Source organism: Aphelocoma coerulescens, chromosome 8 (genome assembly GCF_041296385.1).
Source record: "Aphelocoma coerulescens isolate FSJ_1873_10779 chromosome 8, UR_Acoe_1.0, whole genome shotgun sequence".
NCBI classification, from domain to species: domain Eukaryota; kingdom Metazoa; phylum Chordata; class Aves; order Passeriformes; family Corvidae; genus Aphelocoma; species Aphelocoma coerulescens.
The window spans coordinates 11,125,540-11,149,102 of NC_091022.1; the positions used below are offsets into that span (position 1 = coordinate 11,125,540).

The 23,563-nt window shown below is 38.5% G+C and overlaps 1 protein-coding gene across 30 annotated transcripts in view; it reads left to right on the top strand.

Moving 5' to 3' along the window:
- The window catches only part of LOC138113745 (uncharacterized), a 254,290-nt gene that overhangs the window by 130,494 nt on the left and 100,233 nt on the right, over positions 1-23,563 (top strand). For 23 of the 30 annotated variants that reach the window (XR_011152317.1, XR_011152316.1, XR_011152318.1 and 20 more), the window contains one exon: positions 11,008-11,099. The exons of the other annotated variants lie outside the window; for them this stretch is intronic. Coding sequence is in view for 8 of the 23 variants with exons in the window: in XM_069022403.1 (XP_068878504.1) it covers positions 11,017-11,099 (83 nt within the window). In the remaining 15 variants the exon portion in view is untranslated. The remainder of the gene's footprint in view (positions 1-11,007; positions 11,100-23,563) is intronic. 30 annotated transcript variants of the gene reach the window in all.

A 23,563-nucleotide genomic window follows, 5' to 3' on the forward strand; every position in this document is an offset into this window, starting at 1 on the left:
CTTTAGCTCTATTATTGCAAAAATTGTCCCCTAGAAGACCATTTCCATTCATCTCATCTTGTATGTTCATTTTGACTTGGGTTTCTCTGGCATGGTACTTTTGGCTGTTTGTGTGAATGTCATTATGCTTTATTTCTACATCATAATTGCTAATCTAGATTCAGAGCATCAACATGAATGTAATTCCCGTTTTTCTTCTTTTTGTGTCACTTGAATAACGATCTCCACCCTTAGCTCATTCTTAGAGAAAAAACTTTCCGTGAAAGCCTCTTCAGCCGGAGCTTCAGAGATACAAAGGTGGTTCATTGTCATATGAACTCACCTTTCTCTCTTATGCTCAGAGTTTGTTTGACATCCCAGTGGGACTGAGAGTATGCATGAGGTGACACATGTGCCTAGGTTGCTGCAGGCTCAGATCTCAAGGGATGTGTGTGCCCCAGTTTATATCAACTGTTGGGTAAGAACAATTAAATACTAATCTGATAATTATTGGCGCAATGTAAGAGTTACAGTGCAAGATAGTCTGGCTGGTAGAAACAGGTGCAGTTCATAATCATCTGTTTTTCTGTATGGGAAAGCTCCATCTGTAGCCATTCCTGAATGTCATGTGTTGTACAGGATTATTGTGTGGCACAGTTATTTAAAATCATAAATTACTGCTTTTAAAATGAAACTAAATTTGAACAAGCTTGGAAATTAATATTTCCATGTGAAGTACCTGTCACCACATGATACCAGCACAGCTTTTGTTGAAGACTAGCATGCAACCTCCATGCCTTGAAACATACATGAAACGAGAACTTTGGAAAATGGAATATCATTGCTACAAACAAGCCCGAGGAACTGTTTGAAGCAATTAAAGCTGCACCACATAATAGTTAATTCATGTCTGTAACTTCACTTCCAGTTCAACTGTCTCTGTGTACAGATCCCTCAAGTGCTCTTATCTAGTTTTCTCCAAGCTTGTTCTGACTAGTTTCAATAGTGGTGGTTTGTTCTGAAGCAGTCAGTCCTTCTAACAATTCAAAGAATTAATCTTTTGTCAGTGCATACCAAGTGCAACAAAGGTGCCGTTCTGTACACCCTGATTCAGTGGCTGTTTTTCAGCAGAACTGATGACTACATTTCCAAATTGTGAAAATTTACCACTGGTGGTATGACTGGAGATTTATTTTTTTCTCATGTGCTCAGTGATAAGCTCTCACAGTTTAAATTTTTGCTATTTTAGAAAAGCTCATTTTTTAATTATAGTTGTTGGATTTTAAAGACTACATGCCTTACTTTATGGATATACATAGTCATACTTGGGTTTATTTGGCATTTAGGGGAAATGTCATACCATTTTCTGAAATGTCTTGAAATATTTAAAAAACACTTCTGGCCGTAGTTTATTCTTAATTCTCAAAACCTTTAATTTATATTTTTGTATTCAAAGAGAGAATCTCAGGGAAGTGACAGTTGATTATAGTAATAGTTATTGAGATTTATTTTTGGTTTATTTTAATCAACTTTAGCATAATACTTGTTTACTTTTTTTAAGTTACACCAATGCTTATTTTATACAGAAGCAGAAATTGTAGCTTTTGATTCTTTAGATTCCTATTTTCCTACTGATATGTGTTCCTACATAAGAAATTGACCCTACCTCACTTTTTATGAAGTCTTGAGTGATTTTACTTACAGATGTGTGAAATTTTCTCTGTCCCTGGAAGTCTCCAGCTCTTCTGAAAGATCTTGCTGTAGCTCATGAAAGGCTATTACCTATAAAAATCATATTGTGGGCTGTAAAGTATAACTTGAAGAGGTATGAAATAGACTGTGAAACTTTAATTACATCTAATCTATCAGACATAGGCTGACAAAGACCAAGCTTTATTGATAATTTGTAGATGAAAACCACTAAGGAACCTGAAAAGAAAGATGGACTCCTAAACTCATGGCTGTAGGTATAGAGTGGATTCCAGGTAGAGAATGATAAGTTTGCAGTAAGGATAACACTTTTAGTTTAGTTTATTTAGGTTGGTTTGGGGGTTTTTATGAGGTTTGTTTTGAAGTCAGAGGATACATCTGTGTTCACATTCCCTAGAATTATGTCTCCACTTTGTACTGGTGTCAGTGATTCAGCAGTGACTGCAATGAGCTGATGTTGAAAGATGTACCAGGAGTGTTTGGTTTCCCTTCCCACTTAGTACCAGAAAATATCATTGTGGCTTCCAATGCCTACATCTTGTGCACATCTCTGAAGAGAGAGTGTGCTGTAGTTACCTTTGCACCAGCAAACATTTAATTATTTCAATCATCTTTGCTCTGTTACTGTAGTTGTTATCCTCAGAGTGATCTATTTGATATTATTCCTCAAGTGCTGAGCATTGTATTTCTTGTATTTTATTCCAGTTTTGGCTGGAAAAATGAAAATTATGTTAGAATGTCTCCAAACTTTTTAAGTACATCAGAAAACAATAACAATAAAAATTCATGCAGATCTTGTGAGCAGCATAATCTCCAATTTCCTTTAGTTTTAGTATCAGTATTTCAGATCAAGTGGATTTGAAGCTAATTCTTCCCTCTGGTGAATGGGAATGTCATGAATGGACAAAATTAATGACTCAGAGCTACCTCTTCCACAATCTGCTTCTTAAAACACTGTCTTTGAAACCTTAAATGTAATCTTCACAACTAAGGGAATTAGAAGCTTCAGGTCTTTACCTGAAATTTCAATTTTGGTTTACCAAAAGCTTTTCTATGAACTATCTTAATTTAAACTTCTTCCTAAGAGAGATTTCTGCCAAAATTTTCATTCTTCTCTCCTATGGAGTTGCACGCAGAGTCAAGAAGATCCTTGTGAGATTAGTGACCTCTTGGTGAGTCTAGATATAGTACAAAGGTTATCAGTCAGCTTATGAAAGGTATCAGTCTCACAGTTGCATAAAGACCCTGCCATAGCCCAGCGCCGAAGTGGCTGGGCAGATGCTTGGGAGCAAAAGCGATGGAGATTGGTGTGAGGGCTTCTAGAGGCTGCAGGCTTTGAACAGAGATGAAAAAAGGGGAGCATGGGCAGCCTGTGAATTTTCTGAAGCTTGATTTTTTACATGTACCAGTTTCCTCTTAATGACAGGGGTTGAGGAGAATATGTTAAAGCAGTTCTGTAGTACCTTTTTCCCAGGCATATGGTGAGTAACTTCCAAATGGATGTAAATGATCTGTTCTTTCCTTTGATGTGACTTCACTGAACACAAAGCACAGATAAAAGGTTCTCTACAGTTTATTATAAAATTACTCGGCAAGATTGGAAACCCTAAGGACATATTCATATTCTTTAAAATTTGCCAAGTGTGTTTGACTGTTCCTGATTCCCTTTGCTATAGTGTTTGTTATAAGCAAATTGAGGGCCTCCCTTCTCTTACATGACAAAAGTGGTGCTCTCCAAGCATCATAAAACTGCAGGTCAGCAGGATTTCATTCTCTGGTTTGTTGCTTTTAGGTAAACCCAGAGCATGCTCCTTTTTGCTAAATTCTGTTTTTCTTCTTTGTGTACTCTCTCTGATTCCCATATATACTTTACTATTTCAGGTCAATAAAGTTTTCTGGCTGGTCAGGTACTGATGAAATGTTGGTTTAAACATATTTTCAGAGTGTATTTCTTGTGGGAAAAGTTCATTTACAGTTACAGAATGCGTATTTAGTGAAACTGGACAGAGAAATTCTTAGCATGTCTAGACAATCAGAAAATTTCCTAAAGAGAGGAAGAAAATAGACCACTGATTTTCTGTAGTAAATTTAGTAGCTAACACCAAGTCTTTCCCTTGTCAAGTTCAAATGGGATCATTGATTTGAATTTATTCAATTTAAACTGTATTTACAGGGTAAGCATCATAGAGCTTTCTGAAAGACACTTTAACCAACAGCATTTAGTAAACAGGCTGTATTGTCTGGAATATCAAAGGCAGGTACATGTCCCACTTGGAAGTGTATGCACAGATCCCACCACTGTGAAAAGTAGTTACGTGCTCAAGGCACGTGAGGAGGAGTAGAGAAGATGCATATTCAGTCCTCTTCCTGGGCATGCAGGTTCAAGTCAAACTACTGCAGCAACCTGCTGGAAATCAGTTCTGCAGAGAAGGCCCTGGGGGTCCTGGTGGACCCCAAGCTGTCCATGAGCCAGCAGTGTGTTCTTGTGGCCAAAGAGGCCAATGGGATTCTGAGGTGCATTAGGAAGAGCACTGACATCACACAGGGGGTGATCCTGCCCCTCTACTCAGCCCTGGTGAGGCTCATCTGGAGTGCTGTGTCCAGTTCTGGGCTCCGCAGCACGTGAGACACGGAGCTCTTGGAGGGGCTCCAGCAGAGGGTGACAGAGGTGATTGGGGACTGGAACATCTCTGTTACAAGGAAAGGCTGAGGTAGCTGGGGCTGTTCAGCCTTGAGAAGAGATGGCTTAGAGGGGTCTGTCAGTGTCTGCAGGGAGGGCTCAGAGCACGGGCCAGGCTCTGCTCGGTGGTGCTGGGCACTGGGACAGGAGGCAGTGGGCAGGAACTGATGCACAGGAAGTTCCACCTGAACATGAGGAAGAACTTTACTGTGTGAGTGAGTGACTATGTAAAGGAGGGTATGGAGTCTCCCTCACCAGAGAGATTCCAGAACTGTCTGGCTGCAATCCTGTGCCCTGTGCTCTGGGGATGACCCTGCTTGAGCAGGAGGTGGGACCAGGTGATCTGCTGTGCTCCCTCCCAACCTGCTCCATTCTGTGATACTGGATAGATGCTGGCAGTGTGTTTCTCTTAAGGTGTCTGTGTACTTAGACAAGGGTCCATGTTTCTGATACATAAATGATGAAAACCTACTGTAATTAATAGACAGTTAGGAAATAAATTTAAAAAAACAGGTTTTTTTCTTCAGGCATGATAAGTACTGGAATTAATGCTTGGATTTGATTATTTTTGTTTAACCTTGATTAGCACTCTATTTAGACTGGGCTGAACTGAAATGTTTTACTTACCTAGCCCCCCTAGCTTATCAGATTGCGCAACCACTAATGGGAAAGTTACATTTGAGAGATGATAGAATTATTCAGATACTTACAAGGCTGTTTGACATAGTGGTTGCAAGGTTTTACATAATCTTTTATTTGAATTACATTTTATATGCAATCTGACAAAGCATAAAAAGTGACAACAGGGGCATTTATCTAAATATGTTTAATAATACTCTAGTGCAGTGTAAACACATGATACGGCCATCCTTTTAGTTAAAGTGACCATTGCAAATTCCTCAATCCTATATTCTAGTTCTCACTTAAAAAGGCATCTGTCATTTTCACCTCACTACAAAATACATGATTCTCAATCATTTTTCTATGCTGCAAACATAGTTTATATGTCTTGACTGGTTGAGGAATGACATGTGGTAGGATGCATGATGTTTCAGTTAAATAATGTGAGCATATTAATTATCTACAAGAACAGTCTAAACTCTGGAGTGTGTAGCTGCTAACATTTCATCTTGGTTTCCTATCTGTTTCTTTGATTTTTTTTTTTTTAGCATTTAGTTGATTCTTGCATTTTCTTTTAGTAAGAAACTTAGTGAAATTTGTTTGCAGAAAGTCAATTTTTTAAATATGGAAAATAATTTCTTAATGGAACAGAAATTTTATTATGAAAATGCAGACTCTGTGGTTGTGCCTAAGACATTTGATTTCAATAAGGCAAACGTCACAGTTATTTTTTGAATGCAGGGTTATTCCTGGTCATATTTTTAATTGCAGGGTTTCTAGTAGACAATTTATGTAGGCTGCTATGTTTTGTTCCTCCATTTAAAATGGTAAATGTAAGAAAAGATATTTGAAGGAAGTCTCTAGCCAAGAATAAGATAAGGTTATTCTCATTTAGGTCTTTTATTCTGTGATAAAGTTTTAATCCATTCCACAAAGACTTAGCTGTCTCTTAAAGAAGCAGTTGTCTAAGGGAATGGGTCTGTTTCTGGTGATATTTGGGGCCTCTCTGAGATACAAGCAAATATGGAAAATTGCTTGTCGTGCCTATATGAAGACCAAGAGCTGTTTCAAGGGCTGTCCTGTTCTTTAGCATTCTCAGCAACGACTTCATTGGCTCAGTCACCAAAGGAGGAAGGCAAGGAGCTCTTTCAGTCCCAACAGGAGAACTGTTAGGTTGTGAAGATCAGGTTGATAACAAACTAGTTCTGCTGGACCAGGAAAGTGGGGAAACATACCCTAAGAGATGATGAATATGTGGCATGTTAGACAGCAAGACAGCCAAAATACTGATTCAAAAAGATGGATGCTCCTTCTGAGAGCTTACCCTGAGAGATGCATCACCAGTATTTTCTCATCTGTGTTTGGATGTGCTGCAGTGCAGGGAGGAGCTCAACTGTACAGCCAGGGCACATCTTGACTCCTGTGCCAACAGCACAGCAAACCCAACTCTCATTGACCATAGATACCTCTGGAAAAGTTTCTTACACTGTATTTGGTATGGGAATTGCCCAAGAAATGACACTGAAGCGCTACTCTGTGTGCACAGGCACAGGATTTATCTTCATGGGGTTTATAGGGCTCTACATCCAAATATCCTCCTGAAAGCACACAGGAATTTTCCTTCCTCCAGTGGCTGCAGAAATAACCTACTGTCACCATGCCATCTACCAGTAGGGAGGCTTCTGTATATTCACACTTCAGATCCTCCTCCTGCTCTGCCTGCCTATTTTGACTTCTATGAGGCAGTGGTATCAGGGAGGTAACTGATGTTTTCTGTCAAACAACAACGCTGAGGATATCAGCCCTCCCTAAAACACCCCTCTGGCAACTGGCCCCAGCCACTCTGGCACAGCAACAAGGGCTTGAGCAAACCTGAGCCCACGTGCCTTCTGTCTCCCCAACACTGGAGATAAGCCCACAGGAACCTCTCTGCACACCACCTCGTGTTTCATCTGATTTCATTCCTACACCTGCTAATATTTTTAGTCTTTAGATTAATGTAGTCTTTATATCAGCTTCATGGAAGCTCCAGTCCTTGTACAATATTGCAGTAGAAACCAGAGGTAAAGGAGATATTACTGTTGGGGCTATGCATAACCTTTCTACTCTATTTGTGATTTTAACAGATATTTGCTCTTATAAAAAAAAGGCTTCAATTTTAACTTAGAGAGGGGTCAATGTGGCAAAACTCACCTTCTCTCCTTCAAAATGAGAGGTGAGAAAGCCTTTTCATTGCTCTGTTTTTGGGGAGTCTTGGTACTTTATTTCAGTCCACAACTGACTACACAAGGACACCGCACCGTAAGGAGGGTTAGCTTTAGCCAGTTTATGTGTTGGCAGTTTGGGTGTATTTTTGCTATACTGTAATAAAACGTATCTTGCCTCAAGACAGGTCATGTTAAAGGTTGGAAAGAATACAGATTTTTGACAGATAATTCCATTTTTCAAAGTTTCATACAGAAAACTGTATTGGAAATTTTACATGGGTGGATTCTCTGGCTATTATTTATTTGTGTTTGGTTCAAACATTGTCTGTCATGGGTAAGTGAGAGTGGTATTTAGCAAGATGATGTTGACAGTAACACAGGTACTTTGGTGTCTGGTGACTTTGTCTCTGCTTGGGGAATGCAAATTCCATGGATAGATTTCTGCTCTGTTGTATCCATTTTTGTTACATGCTGTCATCACAAAATACCGTACTGCTGCATCGTGTTCAGACATCCGAGTCACAGGAACTTTGCAGCTTCACCTCCGGTTTCAGTGTGTTGCTCATCAACTTCGTAGTTTTGAGACCCTGTTATAAATAGATCAACCCAATTTTGCAAGAAACTTTTAAGTACCTTTTACCTGGTTTTGTTGCCCTTTAGCAAATTTGGCAAATTAAATCCAAAGGCACCGAGAATGAATACAACAATTCAGATGTAAAGGCCCTGAAGAGCTCTTAGCTAGTGCTGATGGTACAATGCTCACACCATTGGTACTCAATGTAAAGTCTCCTGGTGCGTAATAAGGAACTGCAGGCCGTGTTTGGGGGTGGCAGATTCTCAACCTTTTGAAATGAAATGTGTTTATGTACAGAGAAGAAGGAGAAAAAAAGTCAGACTTCTGCTGCATTCGTAGTTTCTATGGATTTTATAGAGTACAGAATCACAGAGTCAGCTAGGTTGGAAAAGACCTTTGAGATCATGGAGCCCAACGTGTGACCCCACACCAGCTTGACAACAATACCATGACACTGAGTGCCACACCCTAAGTCTTTCCTTAAACACCTCCAGGGACAGTGACTCCACTGCCTCCCTGGATAGCCCTTTCCAATGCCCAGTCACCTTTTCCAACCTGAATGCTATATTGCATCTTTCTGGATGATGTCAAAGATGGCTGAAAATAAGGAGTAAAAAATAGAATATAATTAGTCTGCAACTGCAGCATTTATAAAGGGCTTGAAATACTGTTAGTGCTGAAAAGGTGGCATTTCCAGAAGATGCAGTGATTTAGTGGTTTTCTTTATAAAGCCTCTTATTGAGCGTCAGCTGCAATCTGGTTTCTCCCATGGAAATATTTTAGTAGAAGCTGTAATTATTTTCTTTGTCAGACAAATTTATTTGGGTTTTATGGAAATTTATTTGTTTAGAATGTCATTGTTCAGTTATGTTTGGACAATAGGAAATATTTAGACAATACCTTTGGATGAAAAACTTGTTAATTTGAATGTGATTATTAATAGATACCTCATGTATTACACACTATAATGGTAGAATTTATTTTTCAGACAAATAGGAAAAGACTGAAAAAATCATTCCCTTTCATGCTAAATCGACTTAATAATAGTTTTTTTATTATTATTCTTACAGCCCCTCAAGCAAATCAGGCTCGGATTCTGTCTGATGTGCATTTGTTTGTATTTAAGACATTAACCTGTCTAAGAAGTGAATATGATAAAGGATCATATTTCAAAACTATGAATGTATTCCAGCTTTGTGAATCAAAGACCTTCTGACAGAGCTTTTACTTGTCAAAATAAAATATGTATTTTAACATTTCTATCTGCATACTCTGATGTATATCCTCTTCCAACCCATATTTAAAATGTCAGTTGCCTAACCCAAATTGAGAACATCCATATATGAAAAGACTTTGTCTACGTGTTTGGAATTATGTCATTTTTACTTCAAAAATGTGTAAGTGAAAAAGAAGACTTTACAATTTCACCTTAGTGTTGATATTAAAAATCACAAGTATTTCTTAAATGCTTCACTAATTCTTTTATTTTAATTGTAGTAAACTTTGCTGCTCTGTCACAAGTTCATGTTTTTCTATCAGCATTGTACTCTCCTGGTTAGGGTTCTGTATGAACACATTGTACAGATAAATTTAACAGGGTGATCACAGGTCACAGAGAGCCACACAGCTATGTCATGATGCATTGGTTTCCAAAGACTTTATGAAACAGTATTATGGCTGCAAATTTTCTCAGTTTCAGCAGATTTTTTTAACCAAAGGACTATTATTAGTTTGAATTAGCGTATTTCAGGATATATATATATAGAGGGTCTCAGGATTCTCTTCAGCTGTAGACCTTGGAGGAGATTTATCCCTTCTGTTGTGGTGTCTCTTTCTTCAGAAGCCCACAGACACAAACACAGCAAACCAAGCAGGGAATCACAGAAGAAATCTCGGACCATTTTCTGATAAATACCAGTGGTGTGTTAGTATTCATTTCAGCCAGCTTGCAAATCTCACTGATTTGGCAGAAAAAATAGTACGGGCAAAATCTGCAACAACAGCACTGTGCAGGACCCTTTTAGGTAAAGAAAAAAGTCCTTAAAATCTTAAAACACCTTGCTGACACTTGAATAGAGATCACATAATTTATTCTCTGTATAAAACTCATCTTTTTACCAACCTGAGAGTGTATTTCTTGTTTGTCAAAATGACAGCAGCCGGGTCAGCTCTCTGTACCATGACAAAGCACAAAGGGAGATAGAGTCTTCGCTCAGAAAGCTGGCAGCGGGCAGCAGCAGCCAGCAATTCGAGTCTTGCCCTGCACAGGGGCACTGGAGTTCAGGGCTGCGTCCGCCGGCTCTGGAGCCTCTCCCGCGGCCGGCACTGACAGCCGGGCTGCCGCAGAGCGCCGCGGAGGGCGGCACTGGGGAAGGCACGCTTCCAGTGCTCCAAAGAATATTATTTGCCAGGATAACATGTTTTGTTTGTTTGCCAAAGAATATATTTGATCAAAGATCTCAGGGCTTATCTGTCTCAATATTTTTGTCTTTGATTATACAATGTCTGTATTTTCTAGGTCACTTACATATTATGCTTATATATGAGCATGTCACAGAAATGTATTCACTAATGTACGTTTAATGTGAATGCATCTGAACTATTATTCAAACAATGAACATTTCTTACTCTTTAACATGTTCCACTCAACTCCTTTTGAAAATTAACATCTTTTTATATATATTATCCATAATCCTGAATATTATCAGCAGATATAATAGGTTTAAAAAACCGTAACATTTACAGTTGAGCCTTATACTCTGATGCATGTTTTTCACTAATTAACCCATTTTAGTTGTTTTGTATCCCAAGACGCTCTGTATTCATCATTTATATGCTCTATTTAACTCTTTTCAGGCAGAAGACAATATGAATATATACAAGCAAGCTCCTGCATATGTTACCCTAGTGAATTGCTCATTCTTTGATGAATGTGCTAGCTGGAAAGTGATTATTGTAGCTGAATAGAAAATTGTTGTTCTCTTGTTTAAAAAAAAAAAAAAAAAAAAAAGGGACATTTTCTTCCAGGACATGGTGTTCCTAAAAGAGACAGACTGACTCTACATGAAATAAAAAATACATAGATGAAAATTCCCATTTTTTTATAAAAAGAGGTTTTCAAATTTGTCATCGGGCTAATATATAATAGCACTGGAATACTGTAACTGAATACTGTAGCACTCCTAAACAACAGACCCTGCACAAACATTGATGTTGCCTCTCTATTGTCTCGACAGAATCTCTGAATGTATTTACATATTTGGAAACCTGTTTTACCAAAAATATTTGAATCTGAAATGTGTGATTCCTATCCCAACAAACTGACGTGGTAAGTAGATGCTATTTCTTTTGCATAATTCAGTAACTTTAAATGGATTTTTCTTTAATTGGAATTATCTGGATGTTTTAAACAAAAAGAGTGTTCCTATAGGAATTTTTCTTTCCACACCTGGAAAGCAAAATGCCTCTGACCTTAAGAACTGTAGTGCAATGCTAACTATCTCTGGCAACCAATGTTTGTCCCAATTGTTCCTCGAGTGCAAGGGTTAGGGAACATTTTTAATGTTCAAGATCTTTGAATGCCTTGTTGTGGTGTACACATCCTTAAAACAGACTTGAAAATCTCAGCTTGCCTATGTAGTAACATCATCTTGGATGAAACACATTATTAAGTGAGTATAAGGTAATCTCCAAACCTGTAGCTTTTGTTTTTATTGAGATGGTTATCTGTGGTTGTTTCTTTGGACATGGGTTTCTTGTGACTAGACAGACTAACTGAGATCTCTCAGTACTTAATGCCTAACAGGCAGATCAGTCAGAAAAGGGGCAAAGGAAGAATTATGGTGCTTATGGAAACCATATATTATATGCTGTAATGTTTTGAAAAATATATTTGAAAATCTAAAGTCATGCAAGAGTAAACTCCATTCAGTAATGCAACACAAATATCTGTACCATCTCCTCGGAGTACAGAACATGTGCTGGCTGCTTCTTGTGTTGTTCAGTAACATGAGATGTTACAGTTCCACGGTGGTCATTAGCCTGATGGACATTTCCTGAAGTCACTAGTATTAAATTTAGAGAAAATACATATGCAGGATGACTGTTTTGAGTATTGAGAACTTTTAAATGGAGGATGATTAAATCAAGTAAAATAAATATTCAGGTTTGGTTTGCGATTTTCTTTTTTGTTTTTTTTAACTATAGACTGGTTTAAACTGAATGGGAAACTACACTCACTCTCACTCTTTTCTTACTCTATATGCAGTGAAAATATTATTGTTATATAGTTTATTGCACTGAAAATGTGAGTTATAATTAGATTCTTGTTTCCATCAAAGCCTATCCTAAAGCTCCTGTCAGAAACAACTAGACAAATTTACTTCACTAAAAGGGCAGCACAAGAAATCAAGTAAAATATGATTTAATGCCTATAAGCAGGTGAGTGAGACTCTTAAACCACCCTTACTCAAAGAACAGAAATTAAAATAATTCCCAAATCAAGCACAGACAGAAAACATCAAAAGAAAAATTTAAGACTGGCTAGAAAAGGGAGTGAGAAAAATTTCTGTTGAGAGCAGGTAATTATCTTTTAGGATTTTACCCCACATTGTATGAATGCACTGGTAACCAATTTAGCTTGGAGCACAAGTCTTTCAGTACTAAACTCTTTCTGTTTCTGTACATGTATTACATATTCTGAGGCAGCATCATGCAGTAACAGTCTTTTAATATATTGTTTTACAACTTTGCATTAATTTTTGACATTTAGTAATCATCAACGACTTAATATCTGTCTGCTTATTTTAAGGGAAATTTCTCTCTCTAATATAGCCAGTAATATCAGATTAATCCACAGTTTGAACTTTTTTGTACAAACTCTGTTACAATGGTTGTTCTTTGGGAGAATTCAGCTTCAAATTAGAAATAGGTCATTTATTCAAGAAGTCACAGAAGTAGGAGAAATTCTTTCCTCCTTTGGCATTTCTCCCTTTTTCCTTTCATGCATTTCATATTACCAATGTGCATTTTTTTCCATGTTAGAATGGCTTCGTCTTGCTGAGATTTGTTACATACTCATGTTTTATTGTAATTGACAGTTCAGGGTAGCGCTGTCCCTTGAGCTTTGGATTTTATTTTCTATTGAAATGTTAACTACTGTGTTCTGGTAATCTCTGCCAGTGAAAACAGAACAAAAAAAAAAAAAGGAGGGTTGATGTCCTCATCTTAGAAACACTGCAAGGAGACCAAAGATCAGAAGGCCGACACTGGAGGAAGAGTTATTCAGAAGTGATTTGCGAGCAAATGTAAGAGCTGCCTTCCTTCCTGGTTAATATTAGCCACTAAACGTGTGAAATTCAAGCTTTCCATTTGCCTGGGGGAGCTCAAAGGGATTCATAAAGGAGACCATAATTCCTAAAGGAGATCCATCATACAGATCAATAGCTTGGATGAATTTTGACTGTTTAAAGTTCAGTGCAGCATTTCAGGCTGGATGACCCCAAATAGGGATTTACTAGCTTAGCATTTATCAGTGTTCAAGTTTAAAACTTTGGGTTTTGCACAAATTATACACTGCACCATGTTGTACAACTTGCATATTTTTTTTTGTTTTTTAACTGATCCAAAAGGGGGAATATATTGGACATGAACAGATCAAATTATTTTGCCTGGGGAAGCATCCTCACGGTTTGATTTTTGAGAGTTGCAATCAGCTAGGTGCAGGGAATACAATGGTAGTGGGAGACAGATGAAAAGGATCGTCTGTTCCCCAGTGTTCCATAAGATTTCCTTCCTTGGCCTCACTGTGTATGAGATTTGAGCCTATGCAAGGTCTTTGACATTTCTGTGTGCACTGCAAGTCGCTGGGGAAGGCTGCAGGTATCCCTCTGCTTTTTAATTTTTTTGTCAAAATATTTAGAGCTTAACAACTGAATTCCAAAGAAGCAGCAACTGCTGAGAGCATCCTTATTTCACACAGAGCATTCAGCATCTTTAAGAATTGATGCTTTCCTAGATGGATTTGGCATTGTCAGCTTGCTTTCACTGTTATTTTCTGACTGTTTCATCTACATTTTCCCTCTAGTTGTCATTGGTGTCAAAAGAGAAATAAGACAACTGATTCTAAGGTCAGAGACATCATTTCATATTTGATGAGTCAGTGACAATAGAGCTCAGAGAAGTAGCCCTTGGCAAGTTTAAAAGCAGTGACAGTTTTGACGGTGAAATGGTTGCAGGCAGCTGTGAAGGCGGCTTCTTTGCACATAGGAAGATAAATAATGAACTAATACTTCTATTGGTGATACATGCAAAGGATTTATTTAGGGACAAGTTTGGTCCTTATTTTTCACAACCTGAGAAGTGATGAAGGTTTGAATATTCCAGCTTGCTCCTATGGTGCTCACCAGCAGCTGGTAGGAAGCAGATCCCCAAGGACAGACTCTCATCCCTTTTATGATACAAAAGGATAGAGCCTATCCCAACCATATCCCTTCTTTTGCCCAAATATATTTTTAGTTCAAGAGCTCTTGTGCAACTGGGAGACAAGCTGCCACTTATATGGCACCAGTAATGTAATTTTTCTCCCAGAAGTGAGGAAGAAATCAGAGTAATAGTGAAATGTAAAACTATGGTAATAAATGCAGGACTTTTAAATGTTGAGACCACATTTATTTGTGCTTCTTCTTCAACTTAAGGTACATTTTAAAATGAAAATAATAAGCTGGATTGTCACACAATTTTTCTTATGTTATGGGTCCTCAGCTGGAAAAAGTATGTGCACTGCTCCACATCCTGGAAAAAATAGAGGAGGAATCAACATAAAAACAAATTTCTTGCAGAGGAAACCATTGACTGTGACCTCTGCGTTTTGGTGTGCAATAGAATTTCACCAAGGATGTCCACATCAAGTTTCTTTCCTGTTGGCTCAAATGTATAGTCTAAACCAGAGAGGGAATCTTTGGTAATATTAATAAAACTTTTCTGCTTTATGCTTTGATTCTTGCCTAGAGTAGGAAGCTGGTCACAGAAAAAGTAGGTCACTGAAATAATTACTGTACTGAAAATAATATAGCCTGACAGTTCTGGGGTTGAGCTACTGTATGTCCATTGGGCTGCAGCAGGTTTGGAGTATGTGTATTAACATGAAGATGTAAGTCTCTAGGATTTAACATTAACAGGGTACTTGTGTCTAATCTTCTATAAGAGATGCTTTCTTGTCAGCTAGGTGACATCTATTTTCATTTTCAAAGCTACCTGCTAACTATGTTAAAAAAACAAGGGAGATCATCTATAATTGATCTTGCAAGTACTACATTTTTATTTACTAGACTGTGTATATATATTTCATTTCTGATATTTGTTGCTGTTGTCCAGATTTGTCCAGTCATTCAGCACTTATATCCTCTAATTCTTGCACAAACTTTTAAAATGGACTATTTCTTGTAGTAACATTGTGATTCATTTGTATACCAGCTGTTTACATTGACTAGAGAAAAAAAAAAAGGTGATGGAAGTCTGAAAATGGGATCCAAAGGACAGCAGAAGGTCAGGCTGGACAGTCTTTATGTTGCATTAATTTTCAACCATTGCCTTATCTTACAGGGTGTATCATAGGAGAAATATTTGACTGTGGGGGATATGTTCTCCTGCATTTGTGTATCAAATATGTGCCGTAATAAAAAAAAAATTGTAGCTCAAAGGAATGTTACCAGTAAACATACTCCTTTCTAAAGCCTTCTAGTAAAGATACATAAATCAACAGGAGAAGAAGGGTCTACAGAAGATAGGAATGAGCTCCAAACCATAGGTTTTACTGAGGACAATATTAGGAAAATAAAATATGATTGTAGTCTTAGAGACAATAATACTGCTTTTTATGTTTCATAACTCTATTTTTAGACAGCCAAAAGCTCTAGCGTGTTAAAAAGCTATTCCTCATGAATTATACATTTGTTCTTTTTCATTTGGCTACAGTGACTTTGTCATATGAGTCCTGAAGATACTGAAGATGTATGTGTGGTATGCTGAGATTTTCTGTTGGCAGTATGCACAGTTGTCTATTCGTGCTTTTTGACTTGTTTTGTGTATTTATATGTTAACTAGATTATACACTTCCTTTGTGGCAGTGATTTTTTGTTGTTTTTTTAAAATCTGTATTTTCAAATAGATTTAGTGCATTCCTTCTGCCTAGACTTTTTTTTTTTTTTTTAATTAAGAGTTTAGGAAGGTAGGAATCACATTTAAAAATATTCCCTTTAATTTTTAAGGACTGGTAGGACAAAGTTGTTCTTCAGTTATCCTCCTAGCTGCCCTTGAACCTTACAGGGAGATAAGAGAGACCATTCAGTTTGTTGTCAGCATTGGGCTAAACCTGTTAATCAGATCATGTTGTAAAGTATTTTAGGCAACTCCCAATTTCATGAAAAAGAACACAGCCTGCTTATGCCTGTTGGAAAGAATTTATTTCCCACTTGGTGTTTTATTCCTGAGATTGTGTTACCAAAGCCGTGCATCCTTGTCATGGTACGAAGATGTGTACTGCAACCTCAGCTGTTCACCAGAGCCAGTACTTTTCCTGACAGTCACAACCCCCTTCCCCACATGGTCCTGCATGCTGAGGAGATGTTTGGTGTATTAAAAAAAAACAGAGAAGCAAGTAACCTCCAAAGCTGCTGAACTATTTCTTGTTATGGTGTATTTAGTTAGTGACTTAATTCACTTTGAAAGGATGGCTTTGCAGTGGTCAGTAACATAATCTGGGCTGTGGGCTTCAGTTTGTGTTTTAGCAGGGATGATTTGTGTCATATCTGTCAGTAATTTAGTTTCCCTGTCTTCTCTATCTGCCCTATTTCACTAAAATATTCTGGAGGTAAATAGATCATCTTCTGTGAAGCCTTCAGAGCCTTCCTCATGGAATTCAGATAAGAATCTATCAGAGATCAATGAATTACATAAAACGACATTTTCTACCATTGAGAGCACAAATGAACATACTTGTTTCTCATTTTCCATAAGATCATTTATTTTAGTCTTGAAGGAAAGGCACGATCTCACTCAAAGTTCTTCTCCTGACCTCAGCTTCCTTTTTTCCTTAGCTATTTCCATCATTTCAGATGCCAAAGATTCCTTTTCACAGTCACTTGTCATCTGCAACCCTGAGAATTTTGCCTCTGCCTTTCTCGGCCCTGGAAAAGCTACAGATCAGAAATGAAGTCAGTTCTCTTGTTTTCCAAATTCAGTTCATTCTCACTATTTCTACTTTACCAGGTCAAAAAAGGTGAAGCTCCTCTTAGATGGAGATTGTCTGATTTGGTTGTTTGGGTTGATTGTGGGTTTTGTTGGGTTGTTTTATTGGGTTTTTTGGTGGTATGACATAAGTTTAAATCGTGAGCTTGTGTGGAATGAGTAATATTTAACAAAATGAGTGAATACAAGTTAACAGTCCCGTGGATGGTGAAATTTTACCCATGTTACAGTAGTTCTGGTTTCTTCTGTCAAAATATCTGTCTCTGACTTATTGCAATTTTAAACACTCAGAAGCTGTAAATTAATATTATTTTGACACATTTTTCTTATCTTCCTTCTTTAATCCAATGGCTATTTAAAGTAACTAGCCTTTTTTTTTTTTCTGAACCATGCTTTTGTTTGGACTAATATTTGCCATATTGCTAAAAATCTGGAGTAGAAATTCTTTGGATCTTGCATGAGCTTTAGAAGGAAAACGAGCTGAAGTGGAGAGCAGCTGTTTCCCTGCTGCTTGGGTGTGAACAGCAGGGCTGGGTGGGGGGCTGCAGGCTCCCCCCCCTCCAGGCTGGGGAGCTCATGTGTGGGGGTCACAGGAACAGGAGAGGCTGCATTCCCCTTCCTGGCTCCAAGCACCAGCGGGGCTGCACCCCAGCCTGAGATGCAAAATCAAGTGTAACATTGCCAATACAGCTTTTACCTACATGTGAACCAGTACAGGCTGGACCCCAGAGTCTGTGGGAAAGGGAGAAGGACTTTCCACCTTCCACTGGCCTCAGGGGTCCCTAGGGACCACTAAAATTACTGCTACTCTTAGCAGAAAGAAACTGTATGCATTTTTTATGCAACAGGAGAAGAAATGTAAAAGGACAAATGACTCAAGGAGATGGGTAGAAGTTCCTGCAGATTCTTACTTTACTGAACAATTTAAAATTACATATAACATCAGGAAACTGTGACCTTCTTTTGTCTTTATTTTCTTTGTAATAAACTAAGGATAATTTTAATATGTGTTCAGTTACTCACAGCAGTTTTAAAATGACAAAAATTCTGTAATTAAAAAAGTGATAACCAGGCAAACTATAATGATATTTTAGAACGTACTTGTAGCAAGCCCCTGGTAGGCTATAGCTTGTCTAAATATAGGAACTAGCATAAGAAGTTTCCATGCTCTATGTCAATGACGTTACTGCACCTCAGATTTTGTATAAATAAATCAAAATTGTACCTCTTTCAAATCATCAGCATGTATGGCTTGTGTTTATATTCAAATTTTGTTCTTGTTTGGACAAGAAGTTCAAATTTTGACTTCTTGTATTGAGTTTTAAAATAATGTAATCTTTTTTTTTATTTTTCAGACATGCTTATTCATTAGAATTTCCCCTAAACTGAAATTTTGAGTGATGATTGTTTTGAACATGTACCAGAGCTCAATTTTTACTTGATACATTATGGGTCTTCTTTTTTTTTATGGCCTAAAATGAAAGGGAAAGGAAAACATGTACAAAAATAAGCGGATATGTCTTTATCTTACATTGGGAAGCTGACCTGTAAAGCTTCCTAACCTGCAACAGGATTATGATAATGTAAAACTAGAGTCTTTTCTTTATGTACTTCATTTTGAAATACTTAAAGCATTCAACTCAAAAAGCTGACTAAAAAAAGTTCAGTCCCTGTATTGTATTTTATCAGTAAATTGATTGGGTCAGAAACAAAAGCCAGGCAGTATCTGGACAGTGCTAAGGTAATTAAATAAATTAACTAGAGAGTATTTCCATGAAGGGGGGAGACAGGGCTTTGGAGACCAAGAAATAATGAATGCCACAGTATACTTCTGACATTTTTTCATCTCAGTGTCTATGATTTTGCTTTCTTCCCTAATGCTTGACATCATGAATAACTTTGTACATATTTATAGGATATTTTTAGCCAAAATAGAAGATGCTGGATCTCTTTTGCACGACAAATTTGCAGAAATAGAGGGTCACGTGGCTGTCACAGTAGTGTTCAAGCTGCAGTACCACAAAACTCTCGCCAAAACCCAAAGTGTGCTCCAGGCCCATCCCTGAATTTGTCAAGTGTTGTTTGCACCATTAGGGCTGCAGATCAAGGATCAGCAGGGCAGCAGGGAGGAGCCTGTCCCTGGGAAAGGGACAGGGAGGGAAGGGCAGGTGAGGCGAGAGGAGGGAGGAACCTGTCCCTGGGAAAGGGACAGGGAGGGAAAGGCAGGTGAGGCGAGAGGAGGGAGGGAGCGGCACAAGTGCGCTCCGGGATGCTGCAGTGCGGGGCGGGGATGCTAATCCCTGATGGGCTGGCCGGGCCGCTCCGAGTGGGAAGGGCAGCCCTCCCCCACCTCGGGTTGTGCGTGAAGCTGTCTGAAAACAGCCCTGGAGAAGAAAAGAAACACTGAGGGTTCTGTTCCCCCCTCCAGTTAGGTTTCAAGCACCAATATTCCAACAGCAACATGAGACCCGGGCTCTCTGAGGGCCAGCTGCGGTACCCTGGGTTTCCTACAGCTCTGTCCGCCCAGCAGGCAGGCAGGGTCAGCATTCTGCTGCTGTACACGTGGGACTGAGGAGGCTGCAGTAGCAAAATGTGTGGGAAGGCACTGAAGGCTGCAGGAAGCCCTGCCCTTGCCAGGCTGGGCACAGAAGAGCAGGGGGCAGTGAGTTGGCTGGAGCAGCCCAGAAGGACTGATGGTGCTGCCGCGTGTTGCCTCTAACCAGCGATCCCCAGTGGGACAGCAGTGGCACGGGCCATCCCCAGCAGGTCATCTTGGCACAGCTTCCAGCTGTTTGCAGCATAACTTAGGAGCGTGCACAGGTTTCAGGGATTCGGTTGCTGCAGTGAACACAACACCACATTAATTCTCTTTAAATCTAAAAGGCTCTTCTGGTCTTCATGAGGAAACAGAACAATAAGACAGCAAAATTTCCCCCCCACCCCTTTCTTTTCTTTTCCATTTTTTTTTTTTAAACTTGGGAAAAGATGTCACAGAAATTTTCAGACCACTGGAGATAGTTTTTGACTGTCAGCTTTATAATACCAGCAGATTTGCATTGTATACTGCTGTTAAATAAAAATGAAGACAGAACACTAGCTATGTTTCTGGGTATGGCATTTTAAAATTAACTTTAAAAAAAACCCAAGTTTGGCTGAACTTAAACCTTGTTTTCATTTATCTTTGCTATGGAGGGACCTGAAAACAATATTTCTTTATTATAATTGTAAAGAATTAAGTAAATACTGTGAAAAAGCAGATGCTATGTAGTTTCTAAGAATATACTAAGAATTTTAGTATGTAGACTTGACCAAAGTGTTACTGCAGTTTTTCTGCATATACCATTCCAGTCTGTTCTGGCAAGTTTGTATTTCTCTTGCTGGCAGGGTTTGGGAGGGAGTAAATCTACCTTACAGAGGTGAAGTTGAAGGAAATGCCATTCAAACCTCCAAGCAGCCAACCCAGAATTGTTTGCATGGTGCAAATTGAGTTGCTCTTAACCCTGCAGTATTCTGGGACTGTGCAAAAGATGCCTGTCTGTCATGACAATCAAAAATCCAAAACTTCAAAGGCAATTTGCAGCTGGACTTTGAAAGTAACCTAGAAAGTTTCAGACATGATCTGGAAAACTGTGAAAGTTTTCCTAACTAAAGTTGAGTTGGGTTTTTTGGGGGAGTGCTTTTTTGGTGGGCTTTTCTTTTCTTTTCTTTTCTTTTCTTTTCTTTTCTTTTCTTTTCTTTTCTTTTCTTTTCTTTTCTTTTCTTTTCTTTTCTTTTCTTTTCTTTTCTTTTCTTTTCTTTTCTTTTCTTTTCTTTTCTTTTCTTTTCTTTTCTTCTTTTAAAGAAAAAAAAAAAAAGTTTACATCATTTAAAAGCAAAGCCATTAGGAAGTGGGTCAGTTATTTGGGTAGCATCACTTATGTGATGTCCCAAGTGCATTGATGAGGTATTTTTTCTTATAGACTTTCTGAAAAAGAAATGCAAAAGTCACTGAAGAAGATGAAGCTTTTTTGTTATTGCAAAGAAAGAAGAGAAATTAGGAGGGTGATTCACAAAAGAGTCTGAATATAGATTTCTAAGGCCATAATAAATATAAAGCTGCAGGATTCATTGACCAAGGTACAAGGACATGGTTCCCTCTCATTTTATAAACATGTTATATGTAATGCCAGAATGATTATTAGCTGAAAGTCAATGTTCTTTCCTTGACCAAAGATTGGATTAATGGGTGTTCTGGAATGATCAGTGCTTTGCATTCTGACACATACTGAGACCAGCAAAATTTGCTAACATTTAAATAAAATTGAGCTGCAGAAATGCAATACTTGGAACAGACAGGTTAGATGGATGCTTGCTACAGCATTTGTTGTTCTGTCCATCTGCTTGAAAATTATCAGCTACATTAAATTTACAGCAGACATCTCTACTCTCATTCCTTGCTGGCTTGCTGGCAATGTAGAAATAATTTATAGAAGTATGGGGGGCATCTTTTGTACTAAAATTATTTGCTCATCTACTACTACCTTAGGGAAAATCATGAAAATGGAAGACATAGAAATAAATTAAGTAAGTAAAAGACTAGGCATGAACTGCATAAGATACATACGGCTATATTTATACTGCAGAAAAGAGTCAGATTTAATCCTCATTGTTTTAAGCAGTAAGTGAAAATATGACAACACTTGAAATCATGAATTCTCTGTACAGGACTATATTATTTTCCTCATTAACAAAAACAAATAACCCCAAAACAAACACAAAAAAACCCCAAACGAACAAACCAAACAACAAACAAAAAAAACCGCAACAAAACCACCAAAACAATACAAACCCCAAAAACCAAGCCACTGGAAATAGGGGATTATCTTTCTGAAAGATTTTAAAATGTTTCTTAGTTAGTTTCTCAAAAAAAAGCCTTACTTCTGAAATCAATGAAGGGAGTGCAAATGCACTGTCTTTTAAACAGTTTTAAATAATGATAGTAATAATATAAATGAGTGACTCTGAGACAAATAGAGGACAAAAAGCTAAACATTTATTTCCTCTTTCTTTCATCACTTTCCTGGAAGGCATTACATCAGCTTTTCTTGCTTGCACTCTCCCTTCAATGCTCTGCTGGCAGAAGTCAGCCTGACCTTGCAGTGTCTGGGAGGAGGGTGGCCACAGCAGTGGCACCGCGGCTCCACGTGTGAGCCAGCTCCCCACGCTGCCAGCTGATGTGTGACACATTCCAAGGTGCATCCCTGCCCCCCGGGAGCCAGGCAGAGGCACGGTGCTGTTCCATGGGATCAGTCCCTCTCCCCTGTGGGGCTGCTGGGCATCTGCGCTGGGCACAGCGTGGCGGGGCGGCTTCCTCTGGAGAGCCTCCCGGTACAGCTTGGGTAGCCCACTGCAGAAATATTGTTAGGTCTGGAAAATCAATCAGAAAGAGTCAGGGTGAGAACTGCTGAGAGAGAATGTGGTGCTTTTTTTGAGGAAAGGAAGAATCTAAGGAGAGTTAAAAGTGATTGTTAAACGAAGTAAAACGGGAAGCAGCTCGATAGTACACAAGGGATTGTTTATTGCAACTTGCTAATTCAAGTTGATAATTAAATATCTTAGAAGTTTTGAATGGGTTAAAAAATCATAATGGACAGAGCAGTTAAGCCTGTACAATTGTATGAAAACCCAGTTACACCAACAAGAAGCTGCTCTCAAATGCCAAGCCTGCAAGTAGCCTGATTTGAAATGCTGGTTAGAAGCCATGGGGCTGCTGTTTGCTTGCCGACTGTCTGGGTGTCAGTGATTTTTTCTTACTCTGTGCTGTGATAGTAGCTAATAAATGGATTATTTTCTTAGCAATCTTTAAGTTCAGTTATTGGGATGCTGGAGGCGGACGGTTCTTGGAGGAAGTCTGTCAGCCCCAGAATTTGTTTCCCTGTTGGATTGTCAAAGCTATTCTTTTGACCTTCAAGGTGCAGAACAGGGTTCATCTATTCACTCAAGCTTTTGCCTGAGGAGAGGAGACTGAGGGAAATCAAGCCTGTTCTTGGATCACAGTCTATTTGGCTTGACGTTGTCAGTAAGCGTTATATATCACTGTAAATGTTTACTTAGCCTGTTGGTGTAGCACACTTTATAAGATGAAGGATATATAAAAGCAGTGTGGATATGTGTAAAGAGGGAGACAGTTAAATGGCACTAGGGCAGAACAAAGAAATGAAAGAAATTAAGTGCATTGGGGTGGATTACAGTGAAATACATCTGCACTGAGGTGGACATTGGCAATTATTTTCTATGATTTTTGGAGACTAAAATGCACCTACTAAAATGGAAGACTCTAGATTTTCATTAAATTGTGTTCTACATCTGTATGAAAATATGTATTTTGATTTAAAATATAGCACTGAAAGTTGCATGGTATGAGTGATATTTACAGGAGGTTGATCTGCTCACCCTCAGTGTGTAGACTGCTTGAAAGGAAAAGCTGAGCATGGAAATGAGGAAAGCCCCAGAGCCAAGGGGCAGTGGGTGTCTGTTGTTCCAGGCTGTTTGTGGTATGTCCCTGCT